At 30.8% G+C, this 27999-nt stretch overlaps 2 protein-coding genes and 1 non-coding gene across 4 annotated transcripts; 2 read left to right on the top strand and 1 right to left on the bottom strand.

Annotated features, from left to right (window-relative positions):
* Positions 1–1921: 1921 nt before the first annotated feature.
* Positions 1922–10950, top strand: LOC148275894 (estradiol 17-beta-dehydrogenase 2). The gene is made up of 5 exons (XM_088235067.1): positions 1922–2198; positions 2749–2986; positions 6115–6285; positions 6740–6923; positions 9547–10950. The coding sequence occupies exons 1-5, from the start codon at positions 2019–2021 to the stop codon at positions 9755–9757; spliced, it is 984 nt and encodes a 327-aa protein (XP_088091193.1). The 5' UTR covers positions 1922–2018; the 3' UTR covers positions 9758–10950.
* TRNAG-CCC (transfer RNA glycine (anticodon CCC)) lies at positions 4022–4092 on the top strand. Its single transcript has one exon. It is a non-coding gene; the product is annotated as a tRNA-Gly (tRNA).
* Positions 9571–26484, bottom strand: DNaseII (deoxyribonuclease II). Of its 2 annotated transcripts, XR_015823918.1 has the most exons (8): positions 25901–26484; positions 23687–23861; positions 19507–19804; positions 17837–18065; positions 16164–16346; positions 15365–15518; positions 10042–14467; positions 9571–9745 (listed from the first exon to the last, which is right to left on the bottom strand). XR_015823918.1 is itself a non-coding variant. In XM_088235066.1 (7 exons), exons 1-7 carry the CDS (start codon positions 26002–26004, stop codon positions 14357–14359), a joined length of 1254 nt encoding a protein of 417 aa, XP_088091192.1. In that variant the 5' UTR covers positions 26005–26484; the 3' UTR covers positions 9686–14356. The 2 variants fall into 2 exon arrangements, 1 of the variants encoding a protein (XP_088091192.1); XM_088235066.1 differs by having other exon boundaries at positions 9686–14467.
* Positions 26485–27999: the final 1515 nt, after the last annotated feature.

Genomic DNA, 27999 nt, shown 5'->3' with positions numbered 1-27999 from the left:
ATTGTGGAAGGTTTTATCGGAGTATGGAGTAAATGGTAACCTGACAAGGGCTATTGCGTCACTGTATAAGGACAGCACAGCATGTGTGAAGGTGAATGGGTCATTCACATCGTGGTTTAATATTCCGAAAGGAGTCAAACAGGGATGTGTAATGTCACCATGGTTGTTCAACATATACATCGATAACTGTATGAAAGAACTGAAAGATTTAAGAATGGGAGCAAAAATGAATGGTATAACTGTTAACTGTCTTCTGTATGCGGATGATGCCGTGCTTCTTGCTAGCAGCAAAGAAGACCTTCAATTCTTGGTAACAAAAGTCTACGAGGTATGCAAGAAAAGCGATTTGCTTATGAATGTTGATAAATCGAAAGTTATGGTTTTTGAAAGGGATGAAAATATAATTAAATGTGAGATCAGCGTGAATGGAGATATTCTGAATCAGGTAGAAGAATTTGTGTACCTGGGAAGTATGTTTACTAGGGACGGAAAGGCCGATAAAGATATTGAAAGGAGGGTGAGTGCCGGGAACAGGGTGAACGGTGCACTAAAATCTACTTTGGCAAACAAATGTTTATCGCAGGAGGCTAAACTAGCAGTTCACAACGGAGTTCTAGTTCCAACTCCAATGTATGGGAGCGAAGTATGGAATTGGAAAAATAATGGCTTAGGCGAATGTGTGGTAAAACGATGTATGATAGGTGCACAAATGTCTAGATCCGTGAAGTGTGTAAGGCTGAGACATGCATTATTGACAGAATTAAGAAAGGGGTGCTGCGTTGGTTTGGACATGTAGAGCGAATGGACAGCGAAAGAACGACTAAAAGGATCCACGATGCAAATGTTGATGGATGCAGAAAACGAGGAAGACCGAGAAAGACATGGCACGATCAAGTCCATCAAATACTTGAAGATGGACATGTCAAAAGTAGGAATAATCGGCGTGCGTGCATAAGAAGATGTATGAATGTAGAGGAAGCGAGGTCTGTATGCCAAGATAGAGTGTTATGGCGTTCTTTCCTCTCTGCCTACCCCTACGGGGAAACGGCGTGATGGTTTGTTGTTGTTGTTGACAAACATAAGAATCTCTCGACATTTTCAAATATATTGACAAAATGGTATGAAATTTGACTTTTGCTACTCTCGTCCTTGCACCTGAGGCTGCCATTTTTATTAAAAAAATTGTTCCAGTTTCCAAATTATTACAATGATTATTTTTACTGGTTGGACGCAATGGAATTTCGACCCTCTATTTATTATCATAACTGAAAAAGTAGATACTTTCTGACATAAATTTAATAAACAATATATTGAGTATGTCTTAATGTCTGTAGACAATACTAAATTCCACCTACTAAAGAGTTATCAAGATTGAAATTTATTGCAACACAACACGCCTAGACTATGGAAGTCTCATTCTTAAAAATGTTTTCCCTCTCTGATGCAATAAATGCCAATCAATTTAATACTCAAGTACCTAGGTTTTATATTTATTAAATATATGTAAACAGGTGCATAGGTAAATTTTATCAACGTAAGTTGTGAAATTTCATATAAACATCTATGGTTTTGTTTCAATTTCAATCAATCCAAAAATTAATCGCATTTCTAATGATAAACTATGCTTAAATAATAATTATAAATATTTTTTAAATTTGAATTGTCCATGAACAACTTTTTATAATAATATCCAGAATAACATACTTGTCATATATTTAAATATAATATTCTTGTAATTGAGTGTCTTTTTGGATTCCTGTTAGATTCTGCGTGATAAATAAATACAAGGAATATGTTTTTGTTTTTACAAGGATTCGTATTATTGTTATAATATTATTTTACTATAATGTGAATGTTTAAAAACAAATTTTTTACAACTTTATTTATAATAGGTAACTAATATGTTTTTTTCTTTTTGTTTCAGAGTCGGTGTCAATATCACCAACGACATCTTGCGGTGTCGGCCAAAACGCCTTTCGCTTTTGATGGTGTGAATTCAGCAAAAAACTACTGACAAAATGGATGCCTCTACGGGGCTCATGTTGGGCTTGCAACTGATTGCTTTATGCTCCATTGCTGGCGCGCTTTTACTTTATTTGCTGTGCAAAGTACGCGCTGGTGGCGCCTCCCGCGGGCCGCTTTCTGGACAAACAAAATCCGTTCTTGTCACCTCTGCCGATACGGCTTTGGGGCTACAGGTTAAAAATGATCACTTTATTTTTTACGTAGTTTTTATTTACAAGTTTTTAAAAATATTACACAAGACATTAATTTGAAAGCTCTAATTTTTGGAGTGAACTTATGTTAGTTACGCAAAATTCCGCTAGATTGTACTATTCTCTATCCGGATTCCGGATTATCGATCATTGTCATTGTGGTAGGGAGTAATAGGGATGGGCCAATTTTCAATCACTTTGGTTCTGATAAATGATGAATGACGGTTAAATGAATGATTTAAAAAATATATTACTTGCTTTTATCGGAATTTCAATAGACAGATTTCATATATTTTCAGATATTATTCAATTTTTTAAAAGACATGTGTGGTTATCATATTACACGCCATACTCATGCATCCTTCATCAAGCACAATACCATTAGTGAATATCAGTAAATATTTTTAAAAAATATAAGTATTTGAATACTTTATTTTTTACCTCGCGGTATATCCTGTTTCAAAAAGGATTTTTTAAATATTGCATATTGTTAAGAACAGAACTTTGAAGTTACGTATTATTTTTAATGCAGATTGCCATCCATCTTGCCGAACGAGGCTATCGCGTGTTCGCTGGTATGCGGTCTGGTGAAGAGTCCTTGTCATGGCGTTTGGCCAAGGGCTGGTCATCAAGAAGACAGGAAGAAGATCTTGAAGGAGAAGGAGGAACAAGAGGACAACTCCTACCTCTGGCTCTTGACGTTACTAGGGAGGATATACTTCACGAAGCAGCGCAAACTTTAACTTCACGTTTGCCGGCAGGAGAAAATGGTACCTTTATTATATTTTCAATAAAATATTTTAATTCTGACAATCAATAAAATTACTAAATTAAGGCTTATTGTGATAATATATTTTTCCGTGTTTTTGCATAAGATACTTTGAATTCACGATTTCCTTATTTTTCATGAACCGATCGGCTATTTATATAATTAGTAACAATTGATCGTATATAACACTATTCGCCTTCAACAATATAGTTCATTTGATAACATCTCAGCTAAAAGTTTCCAAATCATGGTAACAATTAGGGTTTCAATCCTGCAGTTGATTTGAGATCTCGTTATTTGCAGGATCAGAGATTTTTAATTCCGCCTAATTCCGATATTTGCGGGATTCCGCGTATTTCAGTGCAGAGCTTAGATTGATCGTATTTAGTGTTTAGATATTAAACAATATTTATCCAGTTAATTAAAGGTATAGGAACTGGTGAAGTTGCAATACGGTGTCAAAAGATATATGACAGTTGACCGCTTAAATAAAAATATGTGATCAACCAAATAAATAATTTTTATTTATTGCTTTTTTATAGGAAAGAAAATTTAATTAAATCTTACTAATCTAAGACAAAGCTAATAGGTATTATTAGCCGGCTGTAGTCAGTATTTGAGTTTCAAGTGCTCGTACTCGAGGCAGGATGACTTGATGGTGATCCCATTTGCGAGATTACTCGCAAATTCCGCGGGATGCTGCACACGCAATTTCGCTCTGAGCGGGATCAGAAAATCATGCGGGATCCCGGTACAACGGGATTTTGATCTACCGAGATAGGAAGCTTTAGTAACAATATGCCCCGGTATTTTTTATTCCCGGTGATTCAATATTTTTGGCGCATCCCTATATTTCCTCCATTTATGGAGAGTAGAATATTATTAACTTATTACAAAAAAATATTGATATTCTTGATGAAAATGTATACAAGAACGTAATGTAGAGTTGTAAATAAATCTTTAAAATCAATAAAAAGCCTTAAAATTTCGATCCTTATTTGGTAGATATTTTATATTTTTGACACTGGACTCATAAGCACTGCTGGTGTAGTGGTATCATGCAAGATTCCCATTCTTGCGACCCGGGTTCGATTCCCGGGCAGTGCACACTTTTTTGTGTATTTTTAAAAATTTGTGCCACAGTAAAAATGTTTTTAGCTAATGCTTAATATTATTTGCATCAAGCTTTGTTCTCTTGTGTTTTATATTCTTAAGCATTATGTTAATTGAATATTTTACTGATCAACTGATTTTTTAAACCATTGTTTTTTAAACGTAGATAGGTACACATATTTATTTCTGTCTCCAGGCTGATAATGAATACAGTTCTGTGTGTGAAATAGAACCATAACCCTAGGCTAGTGTTTTCAACTGGATGGCTGCTCTCAGGTAAAAATCCTGAATAAGGAAACCGAGTGGAGATAAGTCCGCTTGGTTAAGTAGTGGTTGGTGCATTCGCCTACCACTCTTGAGGTCTTGGGTTGGATTCCCGGCAGGGTGGACGTGAAATAATGATTTTAAAGATAATATTGATGCTTGAAGCTTACGACTGACCTGGTCAAAATATGCTGCATTTGGCTCACAAATACAGCGCCCTATGCACCAGTGGGTGCAGAAAGAGAAATAATTATGATGTTAATGAATATTTTCCATTTTCATTTTGTAAATGGAAACATTATGGGTATTTCTGTTCAATGAAAAATAATCCATTAAAAAAAAAACAAACAGTGCGTAAAGAGGAAACACAGTCAGATTTTTCTTCATACAAACATATTCCTGTATTTTCTCTCTGGATTATGGCATTGGAACACTGATTTTTTTTGTTTTGGTTTTTGTATAAGTTGTTTCTTATGGAGCTAGGACCACCCAAAAACCCTTTTATCTGCTGTCTTCGGACGTATATGGTATACAAATATGATAAATAATTTTGAAAAACAAGAAAGGTACAGACACAGAAAATTTAATTTTGATATTCTGTGTACTCATGTTTTGGGTGGTGTCCAACTCAAACCTATAAAGCTTTAAAAAGATCTCAGCATAACCATATCAATGGATTTGAAATGGGAAGCTCACATCACATCCATTGCCAAGAAAGCCAAGTCAATCATTTACTTAATAAAAAGGCATTCCAAAATATCACTCCAGAGATATTTTAAAAAATATTCAAGACATAGGTCTTAGGTAAGACCTTTATTGGAGTATGGATATCAAGTATGGAGTCCCTACTTTACTAATAAAGACACTGAGGTATTGGAAAAAGTCCAATCCAATTAAATCTAATCCAAAAATCCCCAAATGACTCAAAAGGATGCCTTATCACGGTAGAATAAAAGCACTAGAACTTACATCATTGAAAGACAATGAAAGAGATGGGACTTATATAAACTTATAAGATACTCAATAATTACTATGACTGCCCCCTGCATGAGATGTATCAATTAAATCCCAACACAAATTTACGGGTCATAACTAGAAGCCCAATCGTCCACAATTTCACCTCAGACTAGAATAAATTGCCAAGTTTAGTTGTCCATTCCATTTCGGTCAACCAGTTCAAAAAGGGTTTGGATGCTTTTATTAAGAAAGACGAACGCAGACAAAAAGCAGTACACGAGATATAGGCGCATCAGCAAAGCCTGCCTGCCTATAATGAATAATAATAATAGTATGATTCATTCTAAAAAAAACACAACAAAGCGTGTTCCGTTTTGGGTTGCAGAAAACGGGACAGCGAAAAGTCGATTTCAATTAAGTATAATCAGTCTAACGTGCAGTTGTCTTTTTTGCACAGTATCAGGGTGGCATTTACGAGAGAGTGATAGAAAAACAATCTTCAAATAACTATTTATCAAAATTGTCTGGAACCACATATCCTCTTAAGTGACCGAGCTCTTAAGACAGTCATAAATAGCAGGTCTTAAGCCCTGTAAAAGCCTAGACTACATTCGCTTAGGTTCTAAATATCTTTTGAAATATCTGTCAAAATCTATCGATATGCTTTTCTTTAGTAAGTTAGACCAGTGCGTTTTTAAATTTTCAAGACAATCAATGTGTTTGCATACATCTCATATGCAATTGATTAAAAAGAACAATATTAACGTAATGTTTTTAATATGTATTTATTTGCAGGATTATGGGCAATTGTCAACACAGCTGGTGTAGTTCATGTGGGCAGGTTGCAGCAGCAGGAACCAGCGCAGTGGGAGGCCATGCTCAGGACTAATGTACTAGGGGTCTTAAAGGCAGCTAGGACGTTTCTCCCCTTGCTAGCAAATGCCAAAGGAAGATTTATTAACATTGGTAAGCTTTTTAATGGCTTTATTAATTATTTTACATATAATAAAATATTTATAAATTAAAATGTACTTATTTCATCAAAACACAATTTACAGGGTTAAAAAATATTGTGATATTTATATAATTATCAAAATATCCAGTTTAAATATTGCATAAAATTTTTTATTTATTTTGTACAAATATAATGTAGGGGAAAAAGATTTATTCAATATTTGAAATATGTAATATTTACAAGGAATAAATAGAAATCCTTCAATGCCTTTCAAACCCAATTCAAATTCAAATCAATATGTCTGGCTTCAGGGTGTTGGTTGGTTGGAATATTTAAAGATGACATTATTTATTGATTTATGGCCTTACTTAGGGTGAGAAATGTAATCTGCTTTCCACGTTACTGTAAGCATTTAGATTTCTCTATATTTTGGTGTACATAATTGATATATTTTTTACGCTGTAGGATCATCAGCAGAAGTAAGCGGTGAGCAGCAAGTGTGCTACGCCGCCACACGTTGGGCTGTGGAAGGAGCGAGTCAGGCACTGAGGATGGAGCTGAAGCCATATGGAATCAAGGTTGTCACTCTGCAGCCGGTAGGATTTTCTACACACACCCTCTTCTCTGCCCCTAAGGAAACTGGAAATAGGTAAACAACATTTACGTACTATGTACCAGTTGACGTTTCTTTTAGATTTGATAGTATGAAAGTGAACCATTCAGTATTCACTATTCAAACGTGATTTTAAATATATATCAAGATTGCCAATTTGAGCCACAATAAAATAATTTCTTACGCAATAGTTTGATAAAAAATTATTACTATTTATAATGGAAACATGATTATGCTATTAAGGGGTTATTGAGAATAAATAAAGGGTAAATAATTTTAATATTTTTATTTTTATTTAATATAATATAAAGTTACATGTTAACATAAAGAAATACATAATAAAGCAAAAGTACAGACACAAAAAACGAAACAAAATACCACATCAAAAAAGAAGCAACCTCTTGTGCTTGGTGTGGGATTACAATATTAATAATTCAAGTACAAAATACACATGTATTTCAAAAAATAAATGAAGAAATATAAAATATTTTTTATAAATAAGAGCATATACATATGAGTGCAAATATGCACGCGTGCACACACATACACGCACACGCACACTTACTCACACGCACATACACATTCACCCACATACATATTATAACATGATGAAGAAAATTATAAAATAATGTTTTCAAGTTACTTAACAAAAGACCTTTTTATGTACTGTAGAAAAAAACATTGAAAGAAAAAAAAACATTTCATTAATTTTAAAATAAAAAACTTTAATATGATTTAAATGTTAAAAAGCAACTATTAAATTAGGAGGTTAATAAACAAATATTTTTAGCTTTAGTTTGAATTTTGTAAAGACATTGATAATTTTTATTTCGTCAGGCAAATTGGTATAGAAATTTATTCCCTGATATACATAACTTTTTTCAAAATGTTAAGTTTTAAATTTTGGCATATTAATATGATATTGGCGTCTATGTGAATAACTTAATGTATAGATTTTTTTAAAATTCTCTTTATAGATTTGTAAAATTGATTTTTTAAATATATTTTTTCAATTGATGGAATATTAAAAATTTGAAATAGTTCTTTATAAAAAGCGCACTGCATTATCGCTACAATTGCAGTATATCTGGATCAATTTTGTTACCTGTAAAGTAAGGCGTACAGTATTACAGTGAAAAACTGCAGTGTAGAACAACCTTTAAAATCAATATTATCTTACCTGTCTCACAACACTCCACAGGGCGGACTTAGCTCAACTTGATTTCCTTAATCAGGTTTTTTTTATCTGAGACCAACCATTGTGCCGAAAAAACTCTTCCAGGGTTATGGTTCTATTTCACACACATAACTCTATGCTTCATATTATAATATAATAAACTATTGTATATTAATATGTAAATGCAGATTTTTTTAAAGAACTACCCGCTAAGCCTGTATTTTAGAGGCTTGTCAGCAGATGGGAAAGAGAGAATATGGAAGGAGGTTATAAAAAATACACAAATTATAGTCCTTAAAATGTAAAATGATTAGAATGACAGTTGTCAGAAAAACTGACGACATAACTTTGTAGTAACGTCTAAGGAGTGATGACACGAAAAATTATTCGTGTTTGGCAAGATAATTTATTTTTTTAATACAATTCTTGACATATCAATATATAAAATCAGCTTTAAAACTAAAAAAAAAACTAAAATAAACCTAATCATTAACGATGTTCTTACAAGGTTACATCATTTTGTAAAAACGTTAGAGATGTGACAAATTGATCAATGTAATTTGATCGAATAAAAAAATAATTCGTTTGATAATGTTCACGAAAAAAGTATAAATGTCTTATTTTTGGTAAATAATTGTATTCAACACACTATAATTGACTTGTTTTTGCGTTTTTTTTATCAATTTTCGGAAACAGAGTTTCATGATTGCATGAAATAACTGATAAAATTGATTTGATCGGTGATCAGTAATTTCCCATCACTAATGAAATTAGTTTGACAGCTGTCACTCTAATCAAGCTATATTTTAAGGACTATAATTCCAGTAACATTATTTTAGATGCCTCACCAATAAATAATATTGTTCATAAAAATAAATAAAAACATCACACACTTTTTATTAAAACTTGTTTTTAGTGTTCCTTATTTATTTATTTATTTATTTATTAACGGACATTGTCCATGTATACAATTTATAAGGTTTAAATATTACAATAAAAGAGTAGTTTAAAACATTTAAAGAAAAAAGAAAGAAGCATTGACAAACATAAGGGACATCGAGACAAGATCTGGACTATTTATTTAGTGCTCGTTTAAATCGTTGTAAACTTAAACCAAAAAAGTCCAGATCCTGTCTTGAGTTAACAATACGACAAAAGCGGGTCATTGGAGAATTTAGGCCATAGTTTGTTCTATGCTGATCGATGAACAGTACTTCATTGTTTCTCAATCTACGAGTCGGAATATTGAATTTTACTTGTCCCAGTAATGATGGAACATCGATTATACCATTTAGTATATTAATTATTATATTAACCTAACAGCAAACTTAAGACTGTTCGAAACAGCTGTCTTAAAACATCTAAATGCATGCAGCATAATGTAACACAACACATGTAATTTTATTTATAATTATAAAATTGAGTTAACTTATTTTACACTTTAATAATTACATTTAATTTGTATTGATTTTGTCTGCGCAGGCCTGACACCCCTTCATCAACATCATCATCTGAATGTTCAGTTCCAATATCTGACACCACAGAATACACCACCAGCGTCCTCTTCTCTTCTGCCTTGAAGACTATTGATGAGGCTCTGTCAATCCTTAACCCCAACAACTCTTACGAGCTGAGCAACAAGCAGGAATCCTGGTTCAGGAGGATTCCATCCCTGAGATCACTGAAGAGTTAAACAGTATTAAATATTGCTATTCGAAACAGATAAATCATATATTGCAAAACAAACAGTATTGAATTACATGGTGAAAATTTTCCAAAAAGAATATGTTAATAATACTGTGTGCCTATGTAGGTACTTTCAGTGATGGGTAACCTTTTTAGCTCGGCGTGTCAAAATTCTAAAAAAAAATTTAGCTTGACACGGGTGCCGTGTCACATTTATTAAATGAAAGAGATTTGTTTTTGAACTATGTATTATTAATTACTATCAAAAAGCAAAATTAAATCATTATTTACATTAGTGACTGTTTTGTTGTAGAATTGCATTTGCTAAATCTTCGGTTAAATGTTGGTATTTTGTACATTTTAAACACAAGCAAGGGTTTCAAACTTCATCAGTCAGTTGGTTTCTTTTACTTGAAGGGTGCACGGCTTAAACAGGCTCATTGCATTTTTAGAGATACTGATGCCTCTCCTGAAAGAGTTCAATAAAATGGAATATTAAAAACTAATAAAATGCGGCTTCCTGTTTTATAAACGACTGGCAAAAAAACAGTCAAAATGCGATGATTGCTGCAATGAGCTTGATTTTGTCAACAGAGTCCCACAAATAGGGTTTTTATTCTTCTTTTTGCTCTCCCGTAAAATTCCCGTTCTTGCCGTGCTCCCTTAATTTATTTAAATATTATTCAAAGCCGAAATATTGTGAGAAATGCCATTGTTGAATTTTTCAGAGCACCTTTAGAGTTCGGTAGTTTCTTGTTTGTTGTGGCACTCTCCTTCTCCATTTTATATTTATGAGTTTGGATCTAAAGTGAAAAACTCTTTAGTCCACATGTCTTTGAATTCTGCAAGTTGCAACTCCAAATCATCACATTGCATCCATTCAAGTACCGTAGACTATTACCGTATCCGGATGTATAATTATTTTAGCTGTTTGTTATAGGGATTTACATTGATTGAATTCTTTACCTAACTGGTCATGTAACGAGTTCACAATGTACTGATATGTAATATTCATTGACTCCATTTGGTGTTACCTAAAATGTCATAGATTATCCATCACTGTACTAAGTCCTACATTTCGACAGACAAAAAAGGGATCACTGCCTTTTTTATCGGCTCTGAGAAATAGCAGTGTTAAAGTTTCCTGATTCCTAATCAGTCCTTTTTAATGTAGATATTTTCAGAATTGAAAAAAATAAACATTCAGTAAATACTTACAATGTTACCTACAGAAAGTAGGTGCCTTATTTTATCTGTCTCGAATTTTCAAATTATAACAGTGGGTTGTAAAATATTTTAGCATAACATCGAATTTAAAATTAAACCACATTTTTCTTTAAATTTTAAGCAGATCTATTGCCAAATTTTTAATGCTGTTACAATATAGTTTAGTCAAATCAAAAGGAAAAAAATCATTCCCATTTTGTAAAAATACTATGTATAAATCAATCAGAGTATGTGTCCAATAAAGACAAATATATAGTATAGCTAAAAACATCTTATACAAACTTGGGAATGTGCTCAGTAAAAAAATTGAAAAGAAAAAAAAACACAAAAAATGCTCAAATTGTTTAAAAGAAAAATTAATTTGTTCTAAAGTTGATTAATCTTAAAGACAAAAATGTTATAAGATAAATTATAAGGGTTTTATAAGTTTTCTTTGAATTTACTTAATATTATTATGGCCATAAATTTTATATCTATTAAAATAAGAGGTGACAGTCTGTGTACTCAATTTCTTGTATAAAAATAAGTTTTCAAAAACTATTGTACATAATATAACACATTGTAAATGTCTTCACCAGTTCTTGTAATTAACTTTGTGATTATTTCCAAATACATACATTATATTATGTAGAATTCTTACACAAATAGATGGTTTCAAGGATTTAATAACGATGATGATTAAACAAGTTTACATTAATTGGTGCATAACACTAATCTTGGCAGAATGAACAAATATTTTTTTTATTTGATGATTGAAAAGACTTCAGCATCCCACACAAAATTATTTTTATTTGTTTCGATCAAAGTTCATTATGAATTGTGTTATCATTATTGCAGTTAAAAATGAAAAATATGGCAAAGCAGTTTTAACTGAATACTGTTTTACCCGTGTTTTAGTTCATGAGAAAAAATGAGATCGTTATGTATCCTATAGGATACATTGCCAAAAAAAGGGTTAAGTAGGCAAAACATTATAATGTAAATTTGTTTGAATATACTATTTTATTTGAATCTGACATCTGTACAGCTCGCTTTGAACCATAAACAATTTGAAAGAAAAATAGTAAATTACGAGTGTGTTGAGAATGATAGACAACGATTCAGTTGATTTAATAAATTATGTGCTTTTTATTCACACAATTTTTGTGAATATTCAAAATATTTTAATATTGTCAATAAAATATTAATATTGTACCATATTATAGTGTCTATTTGTATTTTTGTAAACTAATAAATAAATATTACAAAATAATAATGTTTTTTTAATGTATAATCTTTGCTCCCCTAATAAGTAAAGTTTTATAAATGGATGAATAAACCTTAAAATGTTATTTTTTTATAATTAACAGGGCATTGAAAAGTAACCTGCATTAATAATAAAAATATCTCATCAAATCCTAAAATTGTAAAATTTCTCAATTTGTCCACCTTGAGGTCTAATGGTTAGTGCGTTGAAATAAATCTCAGGTTCAATTCTCGATACGGTTGATAAGAAATGTTTATTTAAAAAGTGTAAGATTTAGAAAAATGAGTCTTAGATTCACATTTTTTTAAATTAAAAAATACTTTCATGTCATTATCAATGTTCCAATTTTTTAAACTATTTATAAAAATAATAAAAGATAAACCATTTTTTTGACGCTGGTTTATGCTACCAACTTTAACTTTGAGAGGAATAAAGAAATAAAGGAACGGAGGCAACAACATCTAGTGACAACTGTCATCAAGCGTAAGTGATATGGTTGACTAGACCACATACTGCGGACCCCTCCTGAGAGCTTTTGCTACACTTGCCTGCTTTACAAGCATCAGGTTCTAGATATTTTGGACTTCTACTGCTGACTGTTGGCAGCTCATGTCAGTACTATTCAGAACATGGGAGGATGCACAGAACAGCTGGCAGTTGACAGAAAGGCCCGAAGGCTGCTTGTGGACACCATGTGTTCCAACTAGGGAACGAACATGAAATGGTTTTGTGATAATATTTTGAGTAATCAAACAGAGATGAGAGAATTATTGGGAATGTGGAAATCTAGGCATTTACAGGGCTTATGAAGTGTCATAAGCAGCCAATGTAATATTATATAAATCTTAAGAGGGAACATTTGGATATACTCATAATATTGTCAATAATATTGAAAATAATAGGTTTAATAAATTGAAAAAATAACAATTCTTTCAAGAGTACTATAGCGGTAGACTATATAATTTGAAAGAATTGTAGAGTGCATAAAAAAATAATATAGTGTTGCTACTCATGACGCCAAAAATTTGAATTTGGCGCCGATGGTCTAAGCTTACATAATCTACCACTAGATGGCAGGAGTTAATAAGGGTTGGGAAGACGCCAGCTTGGGGACGCTACTATGACGTACAGGGGAGGTTATAAAAAGCTTTGTATCGAGTAAGAATTATGGGTTGAGAGATAATTGATAAATAAATTATAAAACTTTTGTTTTAAGATCATACCCATCTCACATTATACTTTCTATCCTTACAAGACAAAAAGATTTGATTTATTAGCTTTATAGGTTCGATGTAATATTTAGAAAACATTGTTAAAATAAAATAGGATAGAATTCATTAGTTAATTATACCTTGATAAAGAAGCTTGTGTAGCATTGAAACCAGTCGATAGAAAAAAAAAAGTAGTGAAAAACAAAGTTGTTTTTTATTTATTTTATGATAATAAATTATTTGATTACCGGGAAAACCGTGTCATTACTTAAGAGCTGTCATAATTGCTATAAAAACTTCACCAGAAAGTCAACAGATGTTGCCTGTGAGGAAGCGTCAAGTAATGCGAAAGGACGCCTGCTTTGACTAGACTAGAATTACAACTTACTTCTGGAAGTTGTGTAGATGTTAAAATCACAAATATTGGCCATAATTGTAAATGTTAATAATTGTGATTTCCACATTCAAAATAATTCTTTAAATTCTTCCTTGTGATATCTTCCAAACAGTTATTTCCTTCATTTCTGTTGAGATATTCTTCATCGCTGTTCTCTTTCCACATCTAATGCATTAGTATTATTTTTGATGTGATAGTGATCATTTTTGTTACATTAAGGTACGATGATCAGTCATACGCTTCAGATGCCATGGACATGTCCATGGACTATGAAATTTACGACATTATATTCTATTATGTAGAAAGGTAATGGAGGAATCCATGGATGAAAAATCTTATTTATTACATAAAAAAATTAATTAAATTAATGTATATATATTTATAATGTACATATATTTCATAATATATGTATTTACAGTGTGTAAAATTAAACCACGCCTATAAATAAAATAAATATTATTTTCAGATCACTTAATATTAATTATCTCTATAAGAAAACTGTTTTTATACACTCCATAAATATATTTATGTTGGTTTCTTGCAAGGTTCGATTTCATTGATGACCTTTAAATAATGAGCCCATAGAGCGGAATTCTGCGTACAAACAGTACCACCGCCTCTCAATTCTTGTGTTTCCTGTAAATTAACAAAATTGTGGTCAAAATTTGATTCAGGATGTAACATGTGCTCATAAACTGATAAGGATGTACTCGTACATACTTCATAACCACAATTTAAACAAGGTGACTATTACCGGATTTAAAGACTTCTAAAATAACTAGGTTTGAATATTTTAAAATAAAGCTAAGAAAAAATATACAGACAGGGTAAGATATAAGTTTTCCTTAAAAAAACTGTTACTTTTTGATGAATAAACCATAAATCAATGTGTTTATAAAACAATTTTAAATTGGTCTATATTTAGATTAATAATAGGTACTGGACAAAAATATCTTTAAATCCTTCTCCAATAAAATTGCATTCTGTAGGTTACGATATTATTTTTAGAAGGTGTCGATATGTTGTCTGTCCCTAAAATAAAATTACTTTTCTGTTAACGTTTTTAAAAAAGGAACGTAAGTTGAAAATGTTGTCAACAATTTATTAGTTCTGAAGATGCCTACTTAGGCAAAAGTGCTCGTTGGTCAAATAAATGAAACCAAGAAAAATTAATTAAGGAATTTTATCAGTATTTTCATCAAAATCATTGACTATGAAGTAATATCAAGAAATAACTACAAAAAAAACAATATTACATTATTTAATTATGAGGAAAAAACGCATGGAGAATACAACAAAGAATTTTTATCAGAGATTAGCTACCGAGTCAAAAACACTTGTCCAGGATTTTGGATCTATTTTGCAAACACAATTGTATTCTTCATATGCCCAGACATGAAATGAAGTTGTAATAACGATTAAGTTTTACATAATACTATTTTACCAAATATTTTTTACCCTAGCAAATAAACTTGTTTGCAAATATTGTTGATACAATTTATAGAACATTTTATATATTTTGATTGAACTCACAGCCCTGTTTATGTCTCCAACACATATCCACTTCTGGGAGTTAGTCTTCTTGTTGAGTTGTGCGGGGGCGGTGATCGCCCACTTTGAATGGTCAGCGTGAGATGAAAATGCTATCCCTTGCGGTTGAAAAGCCACTTTTTCAACATTATTAACTCTGAAAATAAACATTGATTTCCATCCTACTAACTTACAATGAAGATAAACAAAAGAAAATTGTAATAATTAACAAGTATAAACAGAAGAAATTAAATAATAATAATTACAAGCATGTAACAGTAGGAAATTCAGCCCCTTGGGCTAAAAATAGACATTGTGATAAACTGGCAGAGATAATATTTTTTTGTTTTATTTTAGAGTGGAACCTGACCATATCATCTGAAAAAAAAAATTCAAAATGGATGCATTGAATGCAGTTTTTTTTAAAATTGCAACAGAGAGTGTGAGGGAGTGCTTTTACAGTTGACTTTTGTGAAGTAAAATAGCGAGATTAATCTGGTTTTTTATTTAGGAATAAGGGTCCTGTCCTTGTAGTTGAATAAATATTATCAAAGTCTGTTTTAGTAAAATGGATACATGCAGACTAGTTAAAGGATTTTGTGGTTTTAATTTAAATTTGTGGCTACATCCGGAAGTAAAATAATCCCACTATGATTAGACAAAAATCTACGAGCGTGATTTTCAAACTATTAAAGTATTCTATTTCCTTTGCCTTTTAAAAGCTTTGAAACCACATTACTTTTTAAGCCAGATGTTATCAAAAAATATGAGTAGGGTTTTAATTACAGTAAATTATGTTTACTTGTATTTGTATGTGCAGTTGGATTCGAGAACTCCGGGTCCATTAATCCAGGATTCTACAAAAAGATCAGACCTAAGAGATTGGGCAACCAGACCTTCGTATAAATCATCTTTAAAATTGGCGCTTTTTGCAAAGGACGTAAACTGTACTCCTTTTTTAGTTGATATGTTAACAACGTGGGACCTGAAAAATAACAAATAGAAACAATAAAATTATATAATATATGTAATGTATGTATTATAAAAGTAGGAATATATATGCCTGTGTATATTCATAAATTTTGTTTTTTTTAAAATTATTTAGTTTTACCATTTAAAAAAAAATAATTATAGTTTATTACTTATTCTTTTTTATTTTTTATGCATTTTTGTTTCTAAACAGAAAAAGCCTTTAAAATGGGATGTCAAGTAGACAAAAGTGAGCATTTTCGACACCTCCTTCTGTTTGCCTTCTATCGAGGGAACAAAGAAGAAAACGAATAAAAATAATGCATTATTGACAAATTTGTTGTAAAATAATTCAGGAGAATTATCGACGTCGGTATGAATGCTTTTAAAATATCGCCATAAAAGTTTCATTACAAAACTTTCACCTTAAGTATGTATTATAAGTTGTGTCTGTCAATAATGTATTCTCCTTATATGTTTTCTCCTTTATTACCTCTGGTTGCGTGAGTGGTTAGTGGCATTGAGTGGTTTGTGGCTGGATGGACCGCCAGCCGCCAGTTGATAAAGGTCCACCTATCTTACATCCCAATTTCCAATCCCCAAATATTTATTTATTCTCCTCGTCGCTATGGTCATGGGTAGCTACGGTTGCTATGAGAACAATTTTCCATATCTATAGCAACCAATGTTGACAATAGTTTATTTCTCTCTGCCCACAATCGCATGTTTTCATAATTCTTCTGCCCGCATCCGCTCGCCCTTTTAACTGTCTGCCCGCATCCGCACACCTTTTCATCTTCTGGCCGCCGCCCCATTCATTCCTCATTCATCCCCGCCATCATTTAGTGAAAGTGTTAAGTTCTGTGATCGCCGACAACCCAAAGCACTACCGGGAAGAAAGGACTTGGAGAATTTAGCGTTCGAATGTGCCTGATCCTCTTTCCTGACTTCCCAAAGGTAGGATTTTTGTTTAAGTTTATTTGGCCGCAGACTGTTTTTGTCAACATCTACCATCTTCGCTCATCACACTTTTCTCATCCCGTAAAATTAACACATATCATCAATTTAATCAAATAATCCCACGGAAATTATAAATTGCCACCCCAACCTCGATAGAAAGTGAACATAAGGAGTTGTTGAAAACGCTCACTTTCATCTACTTGATATTCCATTTTGAAGGATTGTAATCAAATAAAATAGTATACATGTATAACATAAAAGTAAATACAATATCTTGTAGAACAGAAAATTTTCTTTCTAATGACGTATGTATAACCGTTACCATTTTGTTTTACTTCATGTGCTCATTTTTAAATTTGAAAAAAAACGGACACAACTTATGTTAACACCCAATAAATAAAGGGTGTATTTTGGTACTGTAATCAAACGATAAGAAGCCCACCCTTTGATGTAGTTGCGGATGTATTTGGCTACCTTAAATGAAGATCTGGCTTTGAGAAATGTACAAAAATAATACAAATCTAATTAAAAATAAGTTATACTGACCACGGGGCTTCAAAAACTGTTTTATCATTTATGACATCAACAATATCGGAAAACTTATCACGCAATGCTTGAGGCACATTAGAGTAGAGGATTTTGGGTTCATTGTAGCCGAGTTGCTGGCCGACCTGGTTCAAGGAAGACGCCTTCAAAGATAAACAGAGGAAACTTTGCCCGTATCTCCGCGCCGTATCGGGGTAGGAATACTTCACAGGATGAACTGAATTACCGCCTACGGTCAAAACAAAAGCAGTATTTCAAGATATTTTCAACAGAAATGAAACTGTTGAGAATAAGTCTAGGCATTTGCAGAGCTTATGATCTGTCCTTGGCTCATCATCATTCTGCTTATAGGTAGCTGACTTCCATATTTACATATGTACAAGATTTTTGTATATACAGTAAAACTCCAATTATCATGATTGATGAGCGCCAGAAGTTATCTGGATATAAAGAAATCCGGATAATTGGATTAACTATCAAATTAAGGCAATGTTTTGAAGAAAATACAAAATTTATGCGCCATCTAGTTTTAAATGTTTTAAGAAATAACAATGGTGATGTTGATTGTTGATGTTGATGTCAATACAGTGATGTTGTTTCTGGAATTTGAGAATAAAATTAAGGTTAAATATTTGAATTTTTGCTTTTAAGGCCTAAAAAATATTTTTAATACTTATGCGGATACCAAATACATATTTATTTATTTATATATACGCCCAATGGGCATTTTTAAGAACATATTTATATATAGAAAATTATTAAAAAAGAAAGTAGAAAGACACAATGGTATATAGTAGACTTGGTGGGAGAGGAAGCGGGAGAGAGGTGTTTATAATTGAATTTGATTCAGTGATCGTATGAAAGAAGACAACTTGTTATCAAAGAAATCAAGACTGGTATGTTTGTTGGCAGACCTAAAAATTCTGGGCATAGGAGAATGAAAACCATGTTCTATGGTATGAAAGAGTAAGTTTTGTCTGAGGTTTCTAGTTGGGATATTTAATTTTATTGAGCTCAATAGTTCAGGCGCATCAGGAAGAGTGAGTATTCGGGAACATTTCTCCATACTTTTACTCAATTCTCACTCAATGGATGTTAAAGGAAGTAATTTTTTAGTGTAGAAGCAATATTTTAAGTAAAATGATTTTTTTTTACATAAAAACATACTAGTTTGGTATTAAAAGATCATTGTAATATACTTTATAGTAAATGTTCGTCTTTTATTTACCTATTTAATGAATCTTTATTTAATTCATGTTTTCTTTTTTAAGTAACAGATTTTATACCTTTGTTTTTAAACACTAAAAATTTTATGACCATAGCTTTCTTCTTATTTATTAATAGAATAAAATAATATTGAAAATGATCATATAAAGGCAAGATGATAAATCTATTCAGATAATCTTGGGAAAGGATAAAATATTTTCATATTAATGTAACATGTTTTACAGTTATCTTTTTAAATTATATTTTTCCCGTTACAAGACTTGAAGTGTAAGTCACCTTCCAAGCGCAATCAGTATTTATCTTTATGGAGAAATGATGCAAATTTAAACATTATAAGTTAAGCCTTGATTGTAAAAATGTATTCAACTTTTCATAAATACGCATGTTACGCAATAAAAGTTTTTGGCAGATAAAACAACAAATTGTTCAAATAAAATACATACTCGGAATGGGAGGATATCTAGGAACAGAATGCACCACCCAAATCCCAGTAGAAGCGTCTCCAATAATCACACCCTTAGTATGCCCATCACCAGAATTCCTCAATTTCTTCCTTCTGCGTTCCTCTTTCAGAATCCACTGCGCTTCTTCATTTCTTATTCCCGCACTGTTTTTCTTGGCAGGTTTCCTTTTTGTAACCTTATTTTCCTTGGGTAATTTAGTTGTGACTTCAGAATCAGATTTCTCTTTTTTTTCGGTAAATGGTTGATCGTTGTATATCACGGAGACATGGTCGTCATTCTTTAAGGGAAAAAAGAGAAAAAATAATAATAGGAAAAGATAAGGTAGAAAAAGTTTCACAATACTTACAATCACAACGTCATTTTCAAGTCTACCAGTTTCATAATAAAATATTTTTATTGACAAATTAACGAACATAAATTTGGACTTATTATTTTATTTAAAAAATACCATTAAAATTATTGCAGTGTAGTCATTATTAAGCTGAAATTTGGAAGATATATAAGGAACTTGCAGAATGTTATGATAGACATAACTTTTATTACAAAACAGATAATAAATATGGTAAAATATATATCTGAAGCACTAACTTTGTGATTATTCATTATAATAAAACAACTTTGCTTTTAACCACTTACTTCAAACAAAGTTGTTTTGTACATATTTGTTTTAATAAATATTGTTTTTGTAAAAACTACATTATCAGTCAATACTTTATACTTTCTAAACTAGGCTAAAAACTACAAATATATTTGTCATAATATTAAATTATTATGAAACCCAATTAAATATTTAAATAATTAAGTATGTTCTAGATATTTTTCCACTTATCATTCTACTTTTCTGTTTGTTCAAGGATACTGAAAGTCACACTTGACTTTGAATCATTCTCAGAACATTGATTGCAATTATATAATGTACTGTTTATACTTCCGAGTTGGTATTATTGCACTGGATCAAAAACGTGACGATGATTCATGAAATTACTAACATAGTTTGATAATATTACCAATTCGAGTGAGATGTCATTAGATTGATCAAACAATAAAATTTAAATAATAATATCAAGAAAGAGCAAATATTGTCTTTTCTAGTAAATAAAATACCCAAATGTATTCCATATTAGACATTTTATAGATGAAAATGCACTTTAACCTTATATCATGCTAAAATATCGTTAACTTTAAAATATATCTTCATACGTAATTTGTCCGCTTCGTGGTCAGCGCATATGCCTACCGTGCAAGAGGTCTCGGGTTCGATTCCGGACATGGTTGACATAAAATATTTATTTAAAAAGGTGTTTTTATACAATACTATTTCATAGTCCCTAGACTGGCACCTGAAGCGTAGGCCGGTCGTCTTACCTTTATGTAACAAAAATTATTAACATATGCTGCGGTTGGTGTACAAATGGAGTGCCCTATGCACCATTAGGTGCAGAAAAGGAATGATATAATTTAAGGGTTTTTCAAACACAATTATTTATCTCTAGACATAATGTAATTTCATTACAACATTCAAATTATATATTATTGTTAATTTTTAATAGACTAACAAATTTCCAAAATTAAAAAAAAAAAATATGTACCTTTATCAACCCTACGGTTTTTTTTTTAGTTTTGAAATTACTCCACGTGTGATATCACAAGTTCTCTTTGGTGAGTTCTGCTAATTGGTAAATTGGCTTTCTGTTAACCGGAAAACTCTATCATCGGTTGATGAGGAAGAACTAACGATGTCATTCAAATTAGTTCGTTTTAATCAAAATCATATTTTATATAAAGTTTATATTTAAAGCACTAACTTTGTGGTTATTCATTATAATAAAATAAATAAAACAACTTTGTTTTTAACCCCTAGTTTTTATTTTTCACAGACCGGTTTCAAAGCAAACAAGCTTCTTTGTCAAGGTTTACGTAAGTAATGAATTGATTCCTTTTTATTTTATTTCTATCATGTTCACTAAATACTACACGTGGACCCAATAAATAAAGTGGTTTTTTTCTCACACGGGTGGTAATTTGATATCCTTATTTTCGAAGTAAGCCAGGAGAGGACTAAAAGAAATATTGTTTTTTTGGTTATTAATTATTGTTTTCTTATTATGAATCGCTTTTTTAATTTCTAAGATTTCTAAGTTGTCTAATTTTAATATTTTATTTTCAACATGAAGTACTTTTAATCCAGTGTCTCAAAAAAAAATAATCCTAAATTACTTAACAATTCAGATTTGGATAAAAGACTGATTTCTGATTTATGTAGATTTTGTAATATTTGTTTAGATCAAAACTATTTTCAGTATAATAATGTTATTTATAGCCAAACACAGGGTTTGCCGATGGGTCGACCGTCTAGTCCGTTATTTGCTGACATATTTATGAATGAACTGGAGAATGAAATATTTTTAAGCGCAACACCACTTTATCAAACGTAATCAAACGTATCAAATTATGGCGCCGTTTAGTGGACGATGTTTTTTGTTTATTTACAGGGTCGGATCGAGAACTTCAGACATTTCTAAATTTCCTAAATTCATTACGTAAAGAAATAAAATTTACTTTAGAAATAGAAAAAGATAAAAAATTAATCTTTCTTGACTTGTCTTTACACATATACAGATACAATTATTCATAATTCTTCAAATCATCCAATTGCCCATAAACATTCCGCATTCCATTCAATGATACATAGGTTAATTAACGTTCCACTAGATGATACTAATTTTAAAAAAGAACTTAATACAATAAAACAGATTGCTAATAATAATGGATATAATGAGAACTTAATTGATAAAATATTAAATCAAAAACAAAAACGCAAACTTATAAACAAATATTTATTTTCGACTCCCACAGTAAATAAAGCAAACCCACGTAAACAATGGAGGCGGATTCTTTTTATAAATGACATTTTTTCAAAACAATTATCAAATTCCTTACCATCAAACATTAAACCGGCTTTCTACACAACTAATAATATTGGAACATTGTTAAAAAATCACAAAGACAAAGTCCATTAATATAATAAATCTGGAATATACCAATTAAATTGTAATGATTGCGATTCAATCTACATTGGAAAAACTAAAAGAAACTTTAATATTAGAGTAAAAGAACACTTAAGATGCTTAAATAATAATAATTTTTCTGAATTCGCAAATCATCTGATAGAAAATAATCATAACTTCAATAAAGACACTTAATCCAGTGTACTCCATAAGTACTTCATGTTGAAAATAAAATATTAAAATTAGACAACTTAGAAATCTTAGAAATTAAAAAAGCGATTCATAATAAGAAAAAAATAGTTAATAACCAAATAAACAATATTTCTTTTAGTCCTCTCCTGGTTTACTTCGAAAATAAGGATATCAAATTACCACCCGTGTAAGAAAAGACCACTTGATTTATTGAGTCCACGTGTAGTATTTAGTGAACATGATAGAAATAAAATAAAAAGGAATCAATGCATTAGTTACGTAAACCTTGACAAAGAAGCTTGTTTGCTTTGAAACCGGTCGGTGAAAAATAAAAATTAGTGGTTAAAAACAAAGTTGTTTTGTTTATTTTATTAAAATCATATTTATTATAATTTTTTTCATACATTTTCAAGAAACTTCACTACAATTTAATGCTCTAATTTTTACCGCACGTAAGAAAACATTTTTTACGGGCATTTTTCTGTACCACTGTAATTCCGACACAATTATTTTATTTATTTTCCCATAAACATGGTTACTATAAAACATTATTATCGAAAGTCAAATATAATGGTAAGCTGTGCATAATCGCTTATTTGGACGATTCGCCTCTGGCATATACTACTATAGGTATACAAACATCACACTGCCGGCCGCCGGAATTGTTCTGAGACAGGGATGTTTATCATCTAAAATTTTAAGCACTGATAAGTTTTTGACACAATAGCAGCTACCCCTCACCCCGTTCGTTCACCAGATATTCTTCCGAAATAGTTGAAGCAGATTCACACAAAAAAAGAGTCGCGCGGTCATAAGCAAACAGTTTTTCATTACAAGTAACAGTTTAATTTATTTTTGTGAATCTGCATTTTTTTGAAAAACCAGGCATTCTAGGCACCTTGTGCAGGCATCCCTTCCTTTTGAAATGGTAACCCTACACCTACATTATAGTCATTTACCTTATACAAGGGAGCTAAAGTCAACCCAGGTATAGAAGTTGAATCATTCATGGATTTTGTGGAGAGAATCCATCCTTGCTTGAGGGTCTGTGGAGTGATGTACATATAGGCCAGTCCTAGGCTTACCAACGGATCCTTACTGAACTTGTTCCTTGGTAATTTGTAAATATAAAACCTGACAATAGACAAAATCAAGCATTAATTATCAATAATACATGTATATTTTTTTTAATGGTTTTTAATGAAGATGATTTTGATAAAATTATCAATAAAAACTTCTCCGTTTAATTTGTTTTTTTTTTTTTTTTTACCAACGAGCACTTTTGCCTAATTCAGGACTGGTAATTTTTTTACATTTTCAACTTTCATACTTTTTCTAAGAGCAGTAGTAAAGAGTGTAGTCGACTCGATGGCTGCTCTTAGGTAAAAATCCTCTTAATGGAAATCAAGCGGAGTATGTACCATGCTCGAGAACCATGCTCGAGATTGTAGGTTCGATTCCTGGCAGGGAATATGAGAAATATCAGTTTTAAGGGTGGTTCTACAGTGAAATATTTCACTGTCCGTGGACGCCTGAAGCGCAACACAAATAAAAGGTTGATTATTTCACCTTTCACATGGTAAAAATGATCCAGATAAAGAGAAATTAGAATACCAATGCAGTGCTCTATGCTTCAATTATTATAATTATATTATATTTCTTATTATTTATTTATTGAATGTCCATAGGGCTCTTACAATATACATTTTAAATGTGTATAAAGTATATAATGAGGGAGTTCAGTGCTATATAATAGGTAATTAATTGTAAACAAAAAAGGAAAGAAAGTAAAGAATTGGAAAGAAAGGAAAAACAAGCTAAAAGAGGAGAATTGAGGTAATAGCCATTTAACGGGTATGATAGCTGATTTAATTGCAGCAGGAGTGGTGTGGAGGAAGTCTAACAGCTCAGCATAATTATTAGCAGTTCTGTGCATTCTGTGATGTAGTTTGTTTGTAGTTGGAATCTGGTGGTTCTTATGAGTTTGTATTGGTTGTGTTTGAAACAACTCTTTTTCAATTTCTTCAACCTTTACTTTTACTCAGAGAAAATTTTGCTATTATCACAATTTATAAAGGTATTTAAACCCTATTCTAAAATCCCAATTGTCTACATACAAGGTAATGTCTTATCTATATGAGAAAATAATCATCTCTTTATATATTTTGTTGTTTAAATGTAATTTAATGTTCTTTTGGACATACTTTGTATATCATCAATTAATTATTTGTATATATATATTGAAGATGTTTTTTAAATTGACCTAAATTTATTGTCTTATATTTCACTTAAAGATTCTTCTCATCGTTTCTTTGAATCCCTTAAAATAAATATGTGTATATTTATGTTTTTCCTTTTTTTTAAAAAATGTTATTACTATTTTTATTTTATTTTTACATCTGAGCATGTTTTTCATTCTTTATTTCAATTCTTAATTTTTAATTACTCTTACAAATTTTCTTCATCTTTAATATTATTTCCATTTGTAAATACTCACTACAAACTACAAACTTTAAAATATGTTTTTTTCACTTAAATTTTAATTGTTAAACAACTTTCATTTATGTTTTTCTTTTTCCTTCTCTTTTTTATACTTTCATAATTAACCTTATATACTTATAATTGCTTTATAATATGGAAACTTCACTGGTCCATTAGAATTAAGTCTAATTGTGTAAAATATTAAACCTTGTAACTGTACTGTATGTTTCCTGAATAAAAGAAGAAAAAAAACAATCTATTAAGGTTTACTTTATAACATTTCAATTGATTTAAATTAAAAATATATCAAAACTCTTTATTTTAACCACTGCTTATTGAAATAATTATTTGAGATTTTATATCGATTTTATTATTTAAAAAGAACTAAGATTGTAGGTTTTACAAATTAAAGAATTCAAAAAAATATTTTGTAAAAATAAAATTAATTAAATATTTATGCCAACTGGTTTAAAAACACAAGCAATATATTACTTTATCAAGGTGAAAACAAAGTTTTTAGTTAAGCAGATTCCATTTTAAGTTGCATCTTGGTCAAACTGGTCCTTGGCTAAACCTTATCATTACAGTAGCTTTATTAAATTTAGATACTTTAAGAATACAATTCGAAGGCATTTTTAATTTCATTAAAAATAATGTATAAAGTGAAATTATAAAGTAAAAAAGTGACTCACCAATCGACATCATTATTGTTTTCGTCCTTACAATCATAAGCATCACTTAGGAAAATTACAGAGCAATGTATAGCAAGAAAAAATACAACCACTACCGACTTCATTTTTACAATTGAATATGATGGCTGAGTGCTCACATTTATATTATTTAAATTCTCAAGTGGTTATACATTATCTAGCATCTAGCACAAAGCAAATTACTGATTAGTCATCTTAAACCAAAGCTGAATACTTTTAAGCGCATTTTAGTGATGCTAAACCTGTTATCATAGAATTAAGAATAGTCCCTGTTATGTTCAAGTGAACCACAACGCGAAATATACCCGATGCTTATTTTAGATTAGCGCTTATATCATCAAAATCAAATATTATATGTTTTTGTAATACATAATGAAAATACTAAATACGACACAATGTCAACGGGAAATGACAGATAATATATGTCACTTTTGTTTTGTGAGTAAACAGTAAACTAAAAACTTTGAAATGTAAACAAACAAAATCTTATTGTGCATAGCATGCATTTTATATTTAGACATATTTCTTATCCTTTATAGGCCTTCTACTAAAAAATGATAACATCGACCAAATACAAGTGATTTAGTTAGACATACAAAATAAAATTATATGGACAACTTTTTTTTTTAGATATGCATTTCAAAATAAAAAATGTAACTTATTTTCATATATTGATCAATAATATCACAAAATTTTATTTTTATAAGTCATTAAAAAAATATTATGATATCACTGAGGTATAATTAGAGATGATTGTTCAGAAAACGATATTTTGAAATTATGTTCTGAAAAATGAACATTGTCGCATGAACATTATACCGTGCAAAGTGCGTAGTAGAATAAAAAAAAGACTACTGTCTTTGCCAGTTTGCGGTGAATTCAAAGTTGTATGTCACACCCTTTTACGCTTCTTCACGTTTACTGGCTACGAGTTAGGTTCCGGAACTTAGGTTGAATGAAACACAAGACGGGTGCTTAGTGCTGCATTTAGAGTATACATATATGTCAACGTATGATACGGAAAAAACATTTATGAAGAAAAATGTTATTTAAAATAAAGGTCCAGAAATATGTGCCAAACAACTTAAAAATGAAATATATGTACATTGTTTAGAGCACACATAAGAATATGTTTACGTGTGTTCTAATTCAAAATTCAAAATAAAAAATAAAAATCGTCGATTTTACAAGAATTCTGTAAATTACGGGCCACTTACAACCCTAACGGGTCATAACACTTAATGTAGTCTCGTATTAGTTTATTTACAATAAGCGTACTTATATTTTTTCGATAAATAATAATACATAAATGCTGAATAAACATTCAATTCTATAAAAAGGTATTTTTCCCTCCCCCGTAAGAAAATACATGGTTACCACTTGAAATAGTGTCACTATTTTGGTTTTGTAAAATCATTAGGTACAGTTTAGTTTTCCTATAAAAATAAAAAGCAGAATAGCGGGGGACAAACTTTCATGAATTGCATTTTATAAAAACCTCGAATAAGAAGTAGGATCTATAAAAATAATGAAGAAAAATAATATAACTTTGTAAAGCGCCCTTGGGGTAATATACCGGGTGTTCTTCAAACCCTGTCACATCTGAAACCATGGTGATCAGTATAGGCAAGAAAACATTTTAGAATATTTAAAAAAAATGGATTTTTATTTTTTTTTAAATAAAATATTTAAAAAAACAAATGGTGGCTTACTTCTGCAGGGGAGAAGTCAGGGGAGCGTGGCGCAGTATCAGATTCCCCCCTCCCCCTCCTCGTTTCTCCCTTGCAGAAGTAAGCAACCATTTGCTTTTTTGATATTTTATTTTTTTAAATTTCATTCGTTCTAAATAAATATTTTAATGTGCCAATAAGTCTTTTTGTTCATACTGATCATCGTGGTTTCGGATGTGACAGGGTTTAATGAAAACCCTGTATATTACAAAAATGGCGCTTTATGAGTTATCCATAAAAATAACAATAAAAGTATACAAAAACAGCTGTATGTTATAAATGTTCCCAACTAATGATGACTAGATAAAAGAGTTTTGTATTGATTTCATTAATTTGAATTAAGAAAATAAT

This window comes from Micrasema longulum, unplaced genomic scaffold (assembly GCF_059751315.1).
Source record: "Micrasema longulum isolate JH-2025_06_02 unplaced genomic scaffold, ASM5975131v1 h1tg001320l, whole genome shotgun sequence".
NCBI classification, from domain to species: domain Eukaryota; kingdom Metazoa; phylum Arthropoda; class Insecta; order Trichoptera; family Brachycentridae; genus Micrasema; species Micrasema longulum.
Note: the sequence above shows the minus strand (reverse complement) of the source record. Positions and strands in the feature narration are given on the sequence as shown.